The 18,009-nt window shown below is 41.8% G+C and overlaps 1 protein-coding gene across 1 annotated transcript in view; it reads left to right on the top strand.

Annotated features, from left to right (window-relative positions):
- Positions 1-18,009, top strand: part of SHB (SH2 domain containing adaptor protein B) — a 77,891-nt gene that overhangs the window by 45,653 nt on the left and 14,229 nt on the right. The window contains exons 4-5 of the mRNA XM_035310159.1: positions 8,056-8,227; positions 12,461-12,580. Coding sequence (XP_035166050.1) covers positions 8,056-8,227; positions 12,461-12,580 — 292 coding nt within the window. The remainder of the gene's footprint in view (positions 1-8,055; positions 8,228-12,460; positions 12,581-18,009) is intronic.

Here is an 18,009-nt window from a genome sequence, read left to right as displayed (position 1 = left end):
CAAGCAAAGTTTCCCTTTACTTGAGATTTTTTGGACAAAACTTAAAATGTTGTGCGCAGTGTTGTGCCTGGTATTCTGATGTTAGAAGGATGTTGATAAATGTTGATTTCAGCAGACAGACACCAAAATGACAGGAAACTGCAGCACATGAGAAGATGCTGACAGAACTGAGCTTGCAGAAAAGAAAGCTTTGGAGGGATCTAATAGCAGCTTTTCAATGCCTCTGAGAAGATCTTAAGGAAGATAGAAATAGGCTTTTCTCAGATGAGCGGGTGTGTGAAGATGAGAGACAACAGGCATAAGTTGTATCAGGCAAGGCTCTGATGTAATACAAGGAAGGTGTTACTTTTTTCCACTGTGAGGACAGCGAAGGGATATTTTGCAGTCTTCATCTTTTAGATATTTTCATCCTGAGAAAAGGGATGACTGAATAGATCTCTGAACAACCTTATCTGATCATGTAGCAGACCCTGCCTTGACAAGGTTGGACTAGACACTTCCCAAGATCCCTTTCCACTTGAATTATTCTATGATTTGGCAGTTCTGTGTGCCGTGATATTGCCACACTGCAAAATCGGGAGTGCATTTTCCCCACAGTTCTACAGGGATACTGTTTTGTAACCAGTCCGTTGTGACACTGCCCTTCTTGGGTGTTCCTGGCCTGATCACCTAATAGGTAGGTGGAGGTGGGTGACACAGATGTGTTTCTCTTGTAGCACAGTGTAGTACAGCAGTGTGGATCTGTTGTAAGAGCGATTTCTACCCCTCAGCTTCATTTGTTCTTAGGTCCTTGTATTGCAATTGATTTTACATTTGCTTCCAACCTAAGCTGATGTCTGTAGTATCCACCCTGAGAATGTGGCTGGGAGCAAGAGACCTGGCTGAGCCTAAAGCAGCTGCCTTAAAAAGAAGCCTTGTGCTCAGCATCCCCTTTCTTCTTTTTGGGCTCCTATGGAAGAGAAAAAGAGACCAGAGAAATTTGATTTCTACTTTCTAGCAGCATGGTTTGCTTTGGCATGTTAGATGTTAATAATCTTTATAGAATTCCAGACCCAGTCAATTGCCATTAAGTATATGCTAATGGTTCTTTGGAGCCTGGATCTAAGCCACCATCCAGTTCTGTTGCATTCTGTGCAGGTATAACGTCTCTCCCTAAAGAGCATGAACTCCAGCACAAAAGCCTAACCTGTTTCTGTGGCTTCCAGTAGGATATACAGCTCTGCTGCTGAACCCTGCCACGTTGGAAGCAGGCTTCAGTTCAGGCTTGCCTGAGCTGACTCATCCCCTTTGCTGAGCCAGTTACAATGCTTGCAAGAATTGTGCTGGGAGACTGGCTGGCTGGGAGATCCTGGCCACGGTCTGGGATATCTACTGTGAGTCAAGATAGGCTAGTCAATTTGGCCATACTCAAAGGAGGCTCGCATCACTAAATTTCCAGTGCCACTATGGTGTTTTTGCAGATGCTGAAAGTTACCCTGTCACTTATGTTTAAAACCTTCTGATTTGGGTTTAGGCTTTGGGACTCCTTTTGTGGTCCAGGTACCACTGTCCCAGCTCAGCTGAGTCTTTCTGTGTGTCTCTGTGATGGCAGTAATGTTGTCTGTGCCTACAGCACACTTGCAACCTCTGTCTCCCAACAGATGAACCTTGCTACACTGCAGCACGGTCCCTAGTAAGCCTGTTAGAGGTAAGGAGTCTGCTGCCTAGAAGGATCCACAAGCTGCCCACAGTAGGGGCTGCACAGTGCCACCAGCAGTGAGTTTGCCATAGGTCTTCAGCTGCTCTGCAGTGTTTTCCAGTGAATTTCTGTTCTCCATTCCAGAGGTTTCTGGCCCTCTGCCATCTCCTGCCATGTTTGTACCTTGCCTCTCTTTATTACTTTTGCTTGTGGTGTCATCTTTATCTGCTTTTCCTTTCTTTTCTCCCCCCAATCTGCATCTATGCCTAGTCTCTCTCATTTGTCCTTTTCCAATCTAACACCTGATCCTATCATGTCACCTTCTTATATCTCCTTGGGACTTCTCAACTCCTACCTTCAGACACCAGCTCCCTATCTCCCTTTCCTATTAGCTGTGTAAACATTTCTGCCCACAAGGAAGGAAACTGCTGTGCTTCATGTTTTTTTATCACCATCCTTCTTAGCACACTGGGCTAGTGCTGTGGGGATGCCTGTAGTGACTGCAGATTGCTGTCGAAGAGCTTCTAGAAGGACACAAACAGTTAATTCTGGCTGGCTGCATTACCTGAGAGTCCTCCAGATATTTTTGTCCATTCTCTCCAGTGTTTGGCTGGATGCATGGTCAGCCATTCCTGCCTGTGTTCTTGGACAATTTGAGAGAGCTATTGTTGAGCAAATAATATTTTATTTGAAGACAAGGGTAAACAAAGCCCTTAGACTGCATGAAATATTGGGAAGGAACACATGCTTGAATATGTGACCCTGAAATCTTTAAAGGTGCAATTCTTTAGGGCTATTTATTTCTCAGCAGCTTCTTTCTGTGTTGTAGCCTAGCACAGCGTTTTTGCCTTGTAAGTTGAGTGTTTCTTTATGTACTAGTTTTGATAATATTCCAAAGGCTGAGAATAATATCAGAGTTGCTGTGAGCTTCCCGCACAAGGATGGTAACTGTGTGCTGCCCAGAGATCATTTTTCTTTCAAAGTATGCAAAATACCTAAAACAGAAACTTCATTGTTTAGCAATACTGAGATACAAGCTAAATATTTACAGTACAAGTCTGTGGAACCAGGGCACATCTGTCTGCGGTGAGATCATACTTTACAGATTTCTCGATTAGTAGTAATACAGCAGCCACGGAGGTGAGGTTACTGGCTTCAGAAGTTATTGTCCCAAGAGTCATGCGTGTGCATATGGAAATCCCAGACCTTACTTTTCATGTATTGTGCATATCAAATGGAAAGGCTGAGTTTAAATTAAATCCAGAGAATAAATGTATTGGTTTCTACTGCATTTCTTTTTGTGCACTACTTGGCATTTGTGAAGTCTTTGAGTGCTCTAATCATCTTCATGCCCAGCTTTTTGATCTTTGCTGGGTAAATGCTGAAATAGTCTTGAGTGTTGATTAAAAAAAAAAAAAAATCTTAGCTTTGTCAATTTTTTCTTCATCAGGTAGTCTTTAATTAGTATGTATTTGAGTGCAGATTAACGAGACACCATCTACCCAATATTAGATTTTATGATTGGCCTGTGTGTAAATATTCTTCTAAGGCATTACGTAGTTAACTTTTATGAAAGCACACATTGCTTTACAAAATTAACAGACTAAAAGGAAATTTAATTAAAAAGTATTATGATCTGGTTGAATTCCTTATGGGCTCACATCAACATGCAAAGTTCTGTTTTACAGTGCTAAGGAGAGTAAACATTTTTAGATGGATTAGATTTCTGCGATGGGGTGTGTCATTCATTATAACTTAGTGTGTCTTAGGTACCTGGTTATTTGCTACAAAGCAACGCATCAGGACTGGCTGCAAGCATGGATTCAAGCTGCTGTCTAACCGGTTCTCTCCTATACTTTAACTGCTGGGAATTATAAATATTTAAAATAAGGGAAGAAGAGATTCAACTCCGAAGTTTGAAACAATGACATGTTTGCAGTGGAGAAGTACCGACCCTCTGCTGAGATATTTGAAGTGCTTTTCTGACTTTCTTGTATAGTGTGGTTCTGTAATGTCGCTAGTTAAACAGGCTGTGTGGGTTTTTTTGAGTGAGGTGGATTTCTCTGAAGATCACAGCATTGTCTAGGTGGTATTAGAAATTAAAGGTTCGCAACTGAAGCCAACTGAAGCTAAAACTTTCCTATTTTGAGAGGTTCACCCACAGGGAACAGTACGCATTTGTGATGTGAAGTGCAGACACAACGAGCTTTATACAGCGAACATTTTTGATTTGTTAGGTGACAGGCTTAGGAAACAAGACAAAATGGCAAGAAACACCAGAATTATCATGGAGTCAACTAGTCATTCAAGTCTTTTAAGGAAAACTTTTGTACCTCTGCCATGGCTTCAAGATTTATTGGTGAAGTATGGTTAGGAGATGTCTGTCTCCAGCCTGGAGTCCGAGATGTGCCAGACCAAAAGGGTGCACAAACTGTGAAGTCTGCTCAGTCTGAGGGAGAGCATGTGTTTGCTGTAGCTCCCAAGCACTGCCTGGGTCTGGTGTCACACTGGTGCTTGCGGAGCAGGCTATGTATAGCCTTCCTCGGGGACTTCAGCTGTTAATTGCAGTGCTGAAAGATGTGTCTCTTTGTATTGGAGTGCAGCATCTTGACTGTCTGAAGTTTGAATTGTTTCACAAACAGGTTTGGCGTTGTTTCATTGGAGGCTGTACAGAGAAGAAAGCAGGAAGGAAATAATGACTGAAGCTGAAATGCATTTTTGAAGGTTTTTACGAGTTGTGGGCAGGTCTTGTTAGACCTCCTGCTGAGCTGGGCAAACCAGTTTGCCCAGAGGAGTTGAGTTCGAAAAAATAACAGGAACAAGGTAACTTTCTGGTACATAAGTCTGTCTGGAAAAGGAGATAGCAAAACCAGAGAGTCCATTTGGGAACTTCAAGCTGACCCTGGCTCCTGCGTGGGGTGTGAGAGAGAGCAGGCATTTCCTGGGGGGCATAACAAACCTTTGGGTAAAGGAAATGCATGTGAAATCTGTACAACCAATCTCAGTTATCACTTAAGAAAATCAGTGCTCCTCTAGTACGAAGAGGGCCGTCTGGCAGTAGCTTTCACCACTTGGCTTTGATCACAGAGCCCTTGAGGGAGGATCTCCAGGTTCTGGACTTGGCCACCTATGCTGTGTGCAACTGCTGATGCGCAGAAGGATGGTGCCCAGGATGCTAGGGGATTAGAAGCAGGGTCATTCTGGCATGCCACCCCACTGGGGTAAGCCACCAGCTACAAGGCAGGAGAGGAGAAGGAGGAAGAGTCAGGGATGCAGTCAGTTCCAAAACAGCAACAGCCGCATAAACAGAAATACCATGGCAATAAGAAACTTTCCACTCTCAACTGCATGGAGTTGAACTTCTGAACCTTAACTGTATGTACTGCATCTTTGGTCAAGAGTGGATTTATAGCACCCTAAAAATCCATCCTGATAACAGCATCACATGGGTCGGTGCCATCATACTTGCCCGTTTTGTCTGCCTGGATATCCCTTTCAGGCTGCCTCTTCCTGCCAATTTAGTTCACAAAAAAAGAAACGGGGCAGGAGCCAAGAGACGCGTCTCAGCTTTTCAGACAAACAAAACATTCAAAAGCATTTGAAATTTAACTTTGTGCTATTTTTGTAGAACAGATCCTATTTCCAACCATCACCATGTCATAAAGATATCACTGTTTACTGTAAGAACTGAATTTCACATTTGTTTTGTGAAATGATTTTTTTTTAGTGTCTGAAAGATGCTGCTCAGTCAGTAGCAGACAGTATTAAGTTCACCAGTATTCAGAGTTCCCAAATTACAGTATCCAGGTGTTTTTCTTACAGTTGAAACCACTATGCTGCTCATATATGTCACTTGCAAGTACACACATGCAATGTTTCTCCTTGTTATGCTAATCAACCTCATTAGTGGATAATGAAAGCTCAGTATGAATGTGCATTTTAAAATGTAACCATACTTCTGCCATGTATACTTCAGAATATGATTTAATACATTTCCCAATTTTGGTAATAATTAGTGCCTGCCTACTTTGTCTCTAAGAAGAGGAGCAATTTGGACGTGTTCTAAGTCATGAGGAAAGCATGTAAAAATAGCGAAAACAAAGTGCTGTAGAATATTTTCCTTGTCTGACACATCTCTATTCTGTATGCATAATCTTTTTTAAGATTACAGCTCCTTCCTGGTGTACAGTTGCTTTAAAGCAGTAAGTATTACCAGTCACATGCCTAACTGGCTGTGTTGTTACAAGTTGAGGTTTGAATGCATGTGATCTACAACCTGCTTTGGTAGGGATTCCCTGTAATTGTTTTTGCAACATTTTCTGTAATGCTGCTGTTGAAGTTCATGCGGGAGCTGACTGCTTTGTGTGTGCACTGCAATATTTGCTTCCTGATACAGTGAGGTTTGTTCAGCCTGTTCCCCACTGGATGACCTTAGAAACAATAATCCATCCACAGCTGGGAGTGTTTGTTACTTGGTGATGAAGAAGCAAACCCCAGAGGGCAGTGAGAGTATATAGAAGATGGTGTGGATAGCTCCTTTCACTGCCTCTGTCAGAATTCAATTCTTTAATTCTTTGAAGTTATAGATACGTAGAGTCTGTAAGTGTGGTTTTTATAGGGATGAAGATGAGGACCTCATTAGTATGTGCTTTGCTAAATAAGCCATATTGCTTTCCTTGGCATCACAGAGTTTGTGAGAAAAACTTAAAAAGTATGCTTTTCCCTTTTCATCGCTTTGTGCTCTAGCCTTTCAAGACAAAAGCCTTGTGGTTGCATTATATAAGTAGAAACAGTTCTAACTGATCACTGTTTGCCAGCATTTCTGATGTGGGTAGATGGGTGTTACCTGTCTGGAAGTGCACTGAGATTGCTGTTCAGATGATCCATCTAAGCTGAGGCAAGCTGGGTTTGCGATGTTCTCACTTGCTTGTTGGCTTAACTGTAGGAGGTGACTGAAAGCCTGTGTCGTGGGTTTCTGTGGCAAGCCTTTGTTGGTGGCAGGCTGCAGGGGTTGAGGAGCTGAGCAGAGCCCAGCAGCTGCCCCATGTCAGAGCAGAGCCAGCTGCAGATGGCTCCAAAGGGACCTGCTGCTGGCCAGAGCTGGGCCAGGGAGTGACGCTGGGTGGGCTTCTGGGAGAGCAGGTTGAAGGAAGGGAAAAAATCCTGCTGGCAACAGCAGCTGGGAGAGAGAGGAGTGAGAAATGGAGAGAGAAGCAGCCCTGCAGCCCCCAGGGGAGTGCAGCAGGAGGGCAGGAGGTGCTCCAGGCAGGCAGCAGCAGTTCCCCTGCGGCCTGTGCAGGGAGAGGCCCCTGCTGGGGCAGGCTGTCCCCCTGCAGCCCATGGGTCCCACATGGAGCAGATCTCCACGCTGCAGCCCGTGGAGGAGCCCCCGCTGGAGCAGGTGGATGTGGCCTGGAGGAGGCTGCGGCCCATGGAGAGCCCCCGCAGGAGCAGGCCCCGGGCCACAGCTGCGGCCCGTGGAGAGGAGCCCACGCAGGAGCAGGGGGTGTGGGGGGAGCTGCTGCCCGTGGGGGACCCGTGCTGGAGCAGTTTGCTCCTGGGGGCTGGATGGAGCCCGTGGCACGGAGCCATGTGGGAGCAGTTCCTGGAGAGCTGCTGCCTGTGGGCAGCCCCCGCAGGCTCAGGTTGGGAAGGACGGCATCCCGTGGGAGGGACCCCACGGGGAGCAGGGGCAGGGAGGGACCATGAAGGGGTGGTGGAGACAAAGTGCTATATACTGATCGCATCCCCCATTCCCCCGCACTGCTCCAGGGGAGGAGGTGGAAGAGGTCAGATTGGGGGGAGGTGTTTTTGGTTTCTTTCCTTTGTTTCTCACTGCTCTATCTTGCTGGTAAAAGGAAATAAATGTTACTAACTTCACTACTCTGACTCTGTTTTGCCCATCACGGTAATTCTTGAGTGATCTCCCTGTCCTTATCTCAACCCTTGAGCCCTTTGCATCGTATTTTCTGCCCCTTTTTCTTTGAGGTGGTGGAATGAAAGAGCAGTTTTGGTGGAGCTCAAATGCCCACCTGACTAAAACCACCACAGCCTATCTTCATTATTGCAAGGGACAGTTCAACATCATCATCTCTTGGGGAAGAAAACACCAGTTGTTAATATAAGCATGGGTTATTTTAATGGGATTTAGAAGGGCATGGACTTTGTCTATGGAAAGGCAAGAGTATTAGGACTGTGTTTTGCATAGTTAGAAACACTTCACAGGATAAATATAACTTGGTAGGTAAACCACTGTGTCTTAATGTTGGTGGATGCATGTTTATTCTCCCTAGGAAGTATGAAGCTTCTCTAAATGCTACAGCTATGTTGGTCCTTATTAACCTTGCCTAGAGAGGTAACTATTGTGTATCTTGCAGCCCAATTTAATGGAAGTGAGAAACGACAAGCATCTCCTTCTCCCTCAAATGACCAGCGCAGGCAGTTAAGAGCACCTGGAAGAGGCTTTAAACCCATCAAACATGGCAGCCCAGAGTTTTGTGGGATCCTGGGAGAGAGAATAGATCCAACTGTTCCACTGGAAAAGCAGATGTAAGTAAGCACAGCAATTGCTTTCTAGCTCTTTACCTCCCCACCTACAGGAGCAGCAGACGTCCTAGATCCTGCTGTCCAGCTCCCTTTCCTCTTCATCCCCTGCATTAGTGCACAAAGAAAACTATCCTTGTTAATTCTGCAAACTGTAAATAACTTTTTTTGGTGGACAATATAGACAACAGTATAAACTTAAATAGGAACCTCTCATCTCAGGAACAGTGAATTTTGTCTGCTAGTCACATGCAGTTATTCCACTTACAACCATGTTGATTACCTTGCATTAGGGAAAGGAGATATGTGTCACATACATCCGAAATGTACTTTAAAGCTGCATGAATTCTGTATCTTTATGGCTGCATATCATGTTTCTAGTATCTCAGACATGCCTTGTATTTGGCTGTAACACTGCTCTAGTGAGAACCTGATGAGACCAGTTACAAAACTTTACCAAAAGTCTTTTATTTATATTCTGTGTTGTCAAAGCTGAGACTGTTATTTAGAATCAGCTTTGTCAGCTCCAAACTCAAGTTCTGGAGAAATTCTATGGAGTGAGTATCTGTTTTCCACAAGGGTGGCTTCTGTCCTGCCTTGGTTTTACCCTTCCAAGAGCTGTTTGGACAGACTGGCTTGTGTGGTGGAGTGAACCACTGTCCTATATCATACTGGATGTGCAGCCTCAGAAAAGGGGCCAAAAACAAAGAAAAATCTTTGTGTGGAGCAATTCACACAGGGTACATTAATATTTTTGAGCACTGAGTCATCCAACCGCTTCACACAGCGAAGTCAGGGACTTTAATTATCTGACTAGAAATATCAGACTTTAATCCTCAAGACAGTCCCACTCTAGGCACTGTCATTCTAAGTTAGATGCAGGAGAGGGAGCACATAATTTAACATGGGTGTGAGGGTGTTCTCTGTCAGAATACTTCATCTCTGAATGGTACTGCTATTGGTAAGATTTGCGCTGAATCCTTTTGCACATCAGATCCTCAGTAGGAGCGAATCCCTTCTGTCAGTTGAGTCTGAGAGAAGGTGGTTCCTGAAGTTCTTTTTCCTTTGATGTACTATTTTTACATGCAGTATGTGGAACCTTAAGCTTGAAAAAGAGATTATCATCCATGTGGTATCATATTACACCTACTCAACCCCAGTCTTCGAGGCATCTGCTCATTGACAGAGGGTAGGCGTATGTGCAACACAGGAAATAGTGACCACTATTGTGAAATCACTTGCTGATACTACAGATAAATGACTAGAGGCTATACATTTGACTGTAAAATTTGGCCCTCAGACTTGAGTAGTTCCAGCCCACCATAACCCCCCAAAATGTATTTAAGACGCTATGTAAAGTTGAGCATCTGTTAATTAACCTTTGACTCATAAATGGATTGTTGTGTAGATCTCTTGTTATACTGTGACTGCAACTCAGAAATGGAGACTGCAGAGTTGGTTTTGTTTCCTTTAATTATTCAAGTGTTAGTCACAAGATTATTTTTAATTCTTCATTTTGTAGGATCAAAACTGAAATGAATGTCCAGCTAATAAAAACTGATCAGAAAATGGAAGAGTGGATTTATTGTACCTTTGATTATTTGTAATCATTTGAAATGCTTAGTTTTTTAATCGTGTGATGGCATGGCACCGTGACATCTTTTCTGTGAATTTCTAATATGTAGTTTAGGAAGCTTCCCAAACAGGCAGAAATTCCAGCGTGTAATAATATATCAAATTACTTCTAGTTGCTTGTGATTAAGGAGTCCGTAACCATAAACTGAGTAACTCATGGACACAGGGGAATTGAATGAATTTGTTCTGCTTCCTCCACGTAACAGTGAAAAAAAATGAAAGTGTGCTCTGCCGTTTTGTATGTTCTATTGAAAGTGAATCACTCCCTGCTTTGAATACAAGGTCTGGTGACTTCCTGTTTTGCTCTGACCAATTCAGAAATGGAGTAGTGTTGTGCATCCTGTGAGCTGTAATAACTGATCACACCTACTGCATAACTGATGCAGCTGTCCTGTTTGCAGTGGAGCTGAGATCGCATAGCATCTGATCATAGGCAAAGCAAGAGACGTGAGGAAGAGCATCTGTAAACCACAATCAGGATGCTTTCAGTTAGTCTTGGAAAGTGTGTGATTACGTTTCAGTTTTGCTTCTATGTGTGTATTGTGTGCCTGTGCTTTCTGGCATAACTTAGAAGATATGCTTGTCTTCAGGCTCTCGTGTCCTGTGCTTTTTTCTTGTTGTGTTTTACAAGTTGTTATTTCACAGTTCTGCGATCACATAATTCACATTTGAATCTTTGAACTTTCTGTACAAATACCTTCATGTTGACATTTTAAAAAGACACACCCAGGGCAAACAGCCCCGGTACAGTTGAAACTGCAAATTGGCCAGGAACTTTAAACTGATTATAGCACTATGCTTATCTCAGTTAGCTGGAACAGGAGCAAGCCGAATGTCCCATTTACATGAGCATATGATTCACAAGCAATTACACTTCTCGATATTGCTGTTTACTCTCAGCTGTAGCCAGAACAGCTTCCAGGCATTGTTTCTGAATCAGATGTTCTCCCATCAGTTGTCTTCATACTTTGCTGTTTTTCTTCTGACTGTTTTGAAAGCTGGCTTTGTTTCCTGGAACCAACTCTGCATTCTTTTTCCATGAACCTCTCTGCCAACCGGGGATCACCAGGCCCAAAGAATGCACAAAGTACTTCCCTCTGAATATCAGACTCCATTTATCTCCCTGATTTGGGCTAGGTCATATTTTCTTTTGGTTTTACTTGTCCATTTAGGAAGAAAACAAAAATGATTTATAAACAATGGGAATAGTTTTTAGGCTCTCTCAAATACATTTTCTGATTGACTCTTAGTATTCATATTCTTCTTCACATTCAGAAGACAGCCTAGTCATTAACCTAGTCTTTAAATTGCTTGTTGAGAAATACTCTTCAGCACTAAATAACAGAGGGAATGCTGCCTGAAAACATCTACTTCTGTGTGTCAGTGTTTCCTGTAATGTGATGGAGCTGTCAGGGTCTCCCTTTCAAGTCTGTCGTGAATATACAGCAGTAAAATCCTCCTTGTCGCTTTCTCTAATGCAGACTTCAGTTGTAGCCAGGCACAGGATGAATTTTTCTTCTGAACACCAACTTTCATTTTTTCTATTCACTAGATTTGACAGTGGAGCTGACATTGGGTTAAGATAAGTCCAAAGCATGACTTCTCTCAAAAGAACCTGTTTATTCACTTTCCTTTTAATTGGAATGTCTCTCTTAAAGTAAGTTAAGCAGATGAATGAATTTAGAACAAATGGAAGGAAACCGCTTTGCTCACGGCAAGTCAGTTCCTGGTAATGACAGGCAGAGAGCATTTCTGGTGCATGCATTGTCCTGCTTAGGCAGTGTCATATCAAGCTTCAAAGTGCATTTTCCAGTTGCAGGAAGGGGGAGATCTCCCTCAGAGACATGACTGACCCTGTGCCGGGCCAGGCATGTTACATGGCTGGGGGAAGGGTCAAAGCATTTTGAATGCCTGTACAAAAAAGCAGGTACTGAGGAGTTTATTTGCACTGGTCAGTTTAGTAGAGGACACATCTCTCCCCATTCCCTTTCTTCCCTGCATACAAGACCACACACACCTGCTACACAGATTCTCCAGGGATTTACTAAACGGACCCAAAGTTGTCATTACCAAGTTTAGAATAAGTCTTTCTTAATCTTCATGTTGATTAAACAGACACCCTTATCAGTTTCCTCCTTTCTCAATGTGTTTGTCTGTTTTTTTTTTAAGCGATCTTTTTCACTGTGAACTGTTTGTATTCTTCTGATATAGTTTTGTTTGCTTTTTTGTGTTTTTTTTTTTTTAATTATTATTATTTTCTGTATAAATTGAAATACTGATAAATTGAAGGGCTGAAATGAAGTAAATGTGTGTATTGTGGATCTCCTACTTGCAAGATAAAGATAACCTGCTGCTCTAGGTGCAAATTTCTTACAAACTTATGTGCACCGGTTCTGTCACATGCGGTCCTAATCTGATTTTTTCTTTCAGCTGAGAGGCCAAGTGGTAATGTTAACCTCAGATAAGGCATACAACATATTTTTATCTAATGTATTAGATCTTAAAGATATCCATGTGGTATTAACCATTAGTCATACCTTAAAAACAAAGTAGTGAAAGCAGTATGAGTTGGAAAATGTGTATTAATCTCTTGTTTTTTCCTAGATGGTATCATGGAGCAATCAGTCGGACAGATGCAGAAAACCTGTTACGTCTATGTAAAGAGTGTAGCTACCTTGTACGAAACAGTCAAACAAGCAAGCATGACTATTCTCTTTCATTGAAGTAAGTACTTGCCAGTATACATAGTATATGTGGTGCAAAAAAAGGAAAATTATTAATTCTGTTGCTGCACTAATTTTGCTCAGAAGGGCACCCAGAAGGTTTGCGACTGTCAGCCTGCATGAAGTATAGTGACAGTCACTGAAATAGGACCTTGTAATTTGGATATGCTAAGGGATTTTTAGTCTTCCTGTGGTGTCTGTTTAACTAAATAATTACGATTTTTTCCTGGGTCAGATTTGAAGTGCTTTGCTGCTTCTGCTTCAGGATGAATAAGCAACTGCATTGTTTTTATTTTTTTTATTATTATTATTATTCCTTTTATAAGAGAAGCTTAACATATGGAAGGAAGACTTTGTGCAGTAGAGCTGGATGGTATTGGTACGATCCTTGAAAGTGAAAAGCCTAGGATCAAGGTTGGAAGATCTGCAGAACTGGGAAATGCTCATTGTTCCAGTCTCAGTGCTGTTATTTGCCTCACCTACTTTGGCTGATCAGAATATATTACAAATACTTGCTTCAGTGTATGCTCATCTGTATTTCCAGCAAAGTTCTCGGGCTCCCAGGTTTTCAGTGCAGGAGAACAAAAAGGCCTTTCACCATCATATTGGCTGTACAAGGGCAGAGAACCGTTTACTTGCTTTCTTTCTTCCAAGATAGGGTCTGATGTGGAACCTATCTTCCAAGTAGGAAAGAAACAGACCTAGCCTTTTTACCAGCACTACTCCTGACAGTTTGACTTTTAAACAGTTTCTTCACAGAGCTGTTCTGGAAGTACATTTTACTGCTTGTATAATGGTAATACTTGATGGTAACACTTTCAGAGACAGTGCCAACCTATGTATGTTCTTAGGTTCATTAGAAATAAAGGGCCATGTCTGCTCTACCATGTTTTATGCAGATGACCTAAAGAGTTGATTTCAGATTGGTTTTATATCCCCATTTTGGGCTTAGTAGAAGTGCATCTGCTAACCTAGTTTTAAGATTCTGTTCAGATATTTTGTAGGACTTCTTAAAATCTCAATTCCTTAGTTATTTTGTTGTGGTCTCTCTGTGCTATAGAGTCCTGCCTTGCACTGGAACACACCTGCTTTAGAAATGTGGTTCAGCTGCAGTTGACCCCTTTGTCATTTGATCTGTGTGTTCTCTGATGTAATATTTCTCTAGTTACTTGCAAGCATTGATGACTTGATGGCACATTCTTCAGATACATGTAGGCTTAAATTTTCCTCTTCATATTCTGAAAGTCTTGAAATATGGCTTTTGTTCTTGAAGCATGCCATAGTATATCACTCAATTCTTGCATTAGTTTGGTGACTCTTGTTATGTAACCAGTGCACAGATTTAAGAGAAAAAGATGAGAATAAATTCATGTGAATCTGCTGCAATTCTTAGTTATCTTTTCTTTGCCTCACCTTTCTCTTTATTTTCTTTGTTTTGCAAGTTTGGACATCTGAATGCTGGCTCTTAATGTCCCTGTATTGTATGGTATTTCAGGATTTTCTAAACCAGATTTCCTGATGGCGCTTATCTTAAATCTCCCCATAATAAGACAATAAATAATAATTTAATAATTAAGTAAGACAGCTCAATTATAAGACAGCTAAATGACTGAACTCCAACTTTTCTGGAGTGTAAGAAAAGTGGTTTTGGTACCCTTCAGCTCTCCTTCCATAAATTTGTCAAAACCAGTGCTGCCCCAGGCCTCTTGATGCTGTCTACTAACAGTGTATCAGCTCCCTGTGATGCTGATCATTCTTCCATGGCTCCTCTTAAGCCCATGGTACTGCACTTAGAGTTCATGTCTCATCCATTAGCCATTTTTCCTTTTTTTAAGGAGCTCTTTTGATATCCTGCAAATGCAACCAATGTTTTCTCTCAAAGTATCTAGTGAAATTAAAATAACACAATTTAACTATGTATGTCAGTTATCATGAAAACTTGCTTGCTTTGCCAGCAACGTGCCTAAGTTTTACATGCCCTCCCGCTGACCGTTACCATCTGTAGACCACTCACAAAGTTCATGTTCAATGCTGGTGTTCCCTGACACCTGATTCCTACTCATTGCCGTAAGGTTCTCTTCCCTTTCTTCCCCCATTCAGGACACTAAATGTATAATTAATTGTTCTTTTTGCATCCCCTCTCAAGGAAGATGATTATAAAAAAAAAAGTAAGGCTTTGGAGAGTTTTGATAATGGAAGAATTCTTGCTCATTAAGCTCAAAAAGCTGAGTTATTAGACAGTTCTCAGGTTTCACACACAGTACTTGTGAGGAAATGTTTCAGCCTCGTTTATCAGTACTTTTAGCTGTAGGAAACTAGCCCTTCAAAGCGCCAAGCACAGGCTGCTATTTGGAGTTACAATTCTTTTACCAGAGGCAACTGATCAGTCTGTGATGAGGTTATTTTGCACACCTATATCCTTAACTTGAGGCCAAACAAATCTCTTCATTTCATTGACATGTGATCTTACATCCTTATTAGCATTTGTCTTGCAGGACCTCTTAATTCCTTCATCCTTTGTTGAAATTTGAAATGCAATGTTATGTACTCCTACAATACACAATTTTCACCTATTTCCATTGAACTTCCTCTGAATATGGCACGAGCTATGTTTCCTTTTTCATATTTGTTGTTCTCCCTGTTGTGAGCTTTAATTTCAAACTCATTTTGCATTCTGGTGGTGTTTTTGTTGTTGTTGTTGTTTGCTGTATATTTCCCTACCAATCCCATCTCTGGGCATTACCGCAAATATGTATTTTTCTTGATATCCTTCCAAGTGGCAGAGTTCATGAGCATGAATTGAAGTGACTGTCATGTATTGCTGACGTGCATTGTGTCACATTGGGTGTCTGGTTTAAGCTGTTGTAAGTCTTCCTCTCTGTGATGATGAGAGATTTCAAGCCCATGTGTCCTTTTCACAGTTTTGTTGACTTAAGTGAATGGACTAAGAAGTATGTCAGCGGGGCTGACAGGTGATGGCTTTCTGCTTGTTGCAGCACCCCATCTTTTAGTCAGATTTGAGACGATCTGTTTCACCTCCCATTTCCACCAGAACAAATGTATAGCTCATAAAGTGCTCAATACAAGGTGTTCATGGGGTAATGGGCAGAATTAACCACAGACACAATGTTAATCAGCTATCCCTTCCTCCAACTATACTCAGGAAACGTATAACCTTGTTTATGCTGCCACAAGTACAATTACTTCTGTTTGCAGAAAAGAGCCCCCGGAACATCCAAATGCAAGTTTAAGTTACTGGCAGGCAGATTTCCATCATCACCAACAGAATATGAGACGGGATCTCACATCACAAAAAATAAAATCAAAATGAAGGAGCTGCAGGCATCGTACTGCTGGTGTGAGCATGGATGAGGTTGTGTGTGGATGCTGTATAGCAGTGTCCTCAGCAATGCCAGGTCTTTGTAATAATGTGCTTGTCCTTCTACTGCTATGCAGAACATGATTTGTGTTGCTGTACCGATCCAGTGGCCCTCTTACTACATGGGGCTGCATCAGGACTTGCAAGAGAACATGGTAAAAACAGGCTTTGCTCACTTTTCCTTTGGCAGGCAGGCTTGGGGGTGCTTGAGGTCTTCTGCAGGAACTTGTAAATACTTGTAAATATGGAGGCTTTTGGATGTTGCTGAATGTGCACAGTCAAATGAAGTTCAGAACAATTTCAACATTAAACTTCTGTTTTATTTTATGGGTATATTTATGATGAAATGGTAAGTCCTGACTGCACTGCATCTGGTAGCACACTATAAAGATACATGGTAGTTATCAGGTAAACATGCTAATACAGCAGTAGCACAAAATTAATTGTCACCAGGCATATGTAATTTTTTTCTTGTTATCAACTTGCAACCTTGTCATGTGTTACATTTGCCTATAATAATTTTGTTAGGATATGATTCTTGAATCGTAGCTCTGGAGTTGGTGAATGCTACAGTGGAAAAAATGAGCAGTTTTCTGTAAGTAATTCATGAGCATCCATGCTGTTTGGATTCTGCTTGTGCTTAAGCTTGCCCTACATGCTTGCCCCAGGTCCTGCTCTGGTATGGTCTGTGCAGTGTCCCCGTTTAGCATACAGTGTAAGGCCACTTTTTCCATGGAATGACCTCCCAGGAAGCAGTCTGTGATGCTACTGTTAGAGCACAGGCCTATGCTCATGTGAGACTGCTGGCTTTGAAGGTGACTGCAGTTGTTAACTATTTCTTGCCACTATTTCAATAAATTCATTGTCATGCAAATTGAAAATGATTATAGGAGGTTATGTTGGGATATAGACAGTGTCCTCAAGACATAAAGTTTGGTGATTCTGTTCATAATCATCATGTCCCGTGGGAGTAGCTGCCAGATATTTCATGTCTGTTTCTCAGAGGCTTTTGGATCAGAAGTCTACTAGCCCTTTTTCCCCAAAAACTGTGCCACTGCTTCTGGTACAGTTACAGAAACTTCTGTTTGATTTTTTTTTTCCTGTATAAGCTGCTTGCTGGATAATGTGTTACTCTTCACACCTTGCTTTTTATTCTCTCTACCTGTGAGATCATTTCCCTTACCTTGAAAATTAAGGGGTGTCCTGATTGCCAGCCCCATGGTGGTCTGTTTTTCAGGAAAGGCTGGGGGCTTTATTGCTGACTGTAGAGTAGATGGCATTTTCCCTGACAAGTGAAGAAAGGAGGTTCTTTCTACTTGCAGTATGTTATTACCTGCACCAGAATTCACCTGAAAGTGTCACTGGAGACATGTCTCTTCAGAAATGCTTTATAAGACTTTGGGAATACTCCATAAAGTTTGACTACAGGTTGATCTTTGTTCTTCTTGTTTTAGTATTACTTTTCTCCTGTGAGGGAGAGGGAACAAAATGCAAGTTACATTCACATTTGTCCAGCCATTGCTGTTATGTAGTATAACCGTGTTCTGCTAGAACAAATAGAAAATAAGAGAATAATCTGGTGGGTTAATAAATAAATGAAACATTTCTAATTTGTAGGGGGTTGTCATGGTTGCAGTGAAGCAGCACATTAATTCATCAGTAAAGTCTCCTTTTCACATATACTTCAGAGCCAGAATGGGGCATTGCATTAAATAAAGCTATGAAAAGAGTGAGGGCTCAGTATTTTATTGCTATTGCCAGCTAAACAAATTTCTAATAATTCAAGTGTTTGTTGGTTGAAGTTGCAGCTGTCCAACTGGCAGCAAGTACCAAAGCAATACATTTTAGAAAACAAGTATTGTCTTCCCCTTTTAAAAATATTTACGACCTTTCTTTCATAAGAGGATTTCTGTCATCAATAAGGAGCTGCAACCATAGTATTGTCACAAGATGGCAGTGAGGCTGGCATGGAGCATCCGTATCTTTTTCAGGCCAGTAGGTAAGGAAGAATAGCATCTGTTTTATACTTGAGTGGTATCTAAGTTGTGAAT

This window comes from Oxyura jamaicensis, chromosome Z (genome assembly GCF_011077185.1).
Source record: "Oxyura jamaicensis isolate SHBP4307 breed ruddy duck chromosome Z, BPBGC_Ojam_1.0, whole genome shotgun sequence".
In the NCBI taxonomy this organism is placed as follows: Eukaryota; Metazoa; Chordata; class Aves; order Anseriformes; family Anatidae; genus Oxyura; species Oxyura jamaicensis.
The sequence above is the reverse complement of the archived record's forward strand: the minus strand, read 5'-3'. Positions and strand labels throughout refer to the sequence as shown.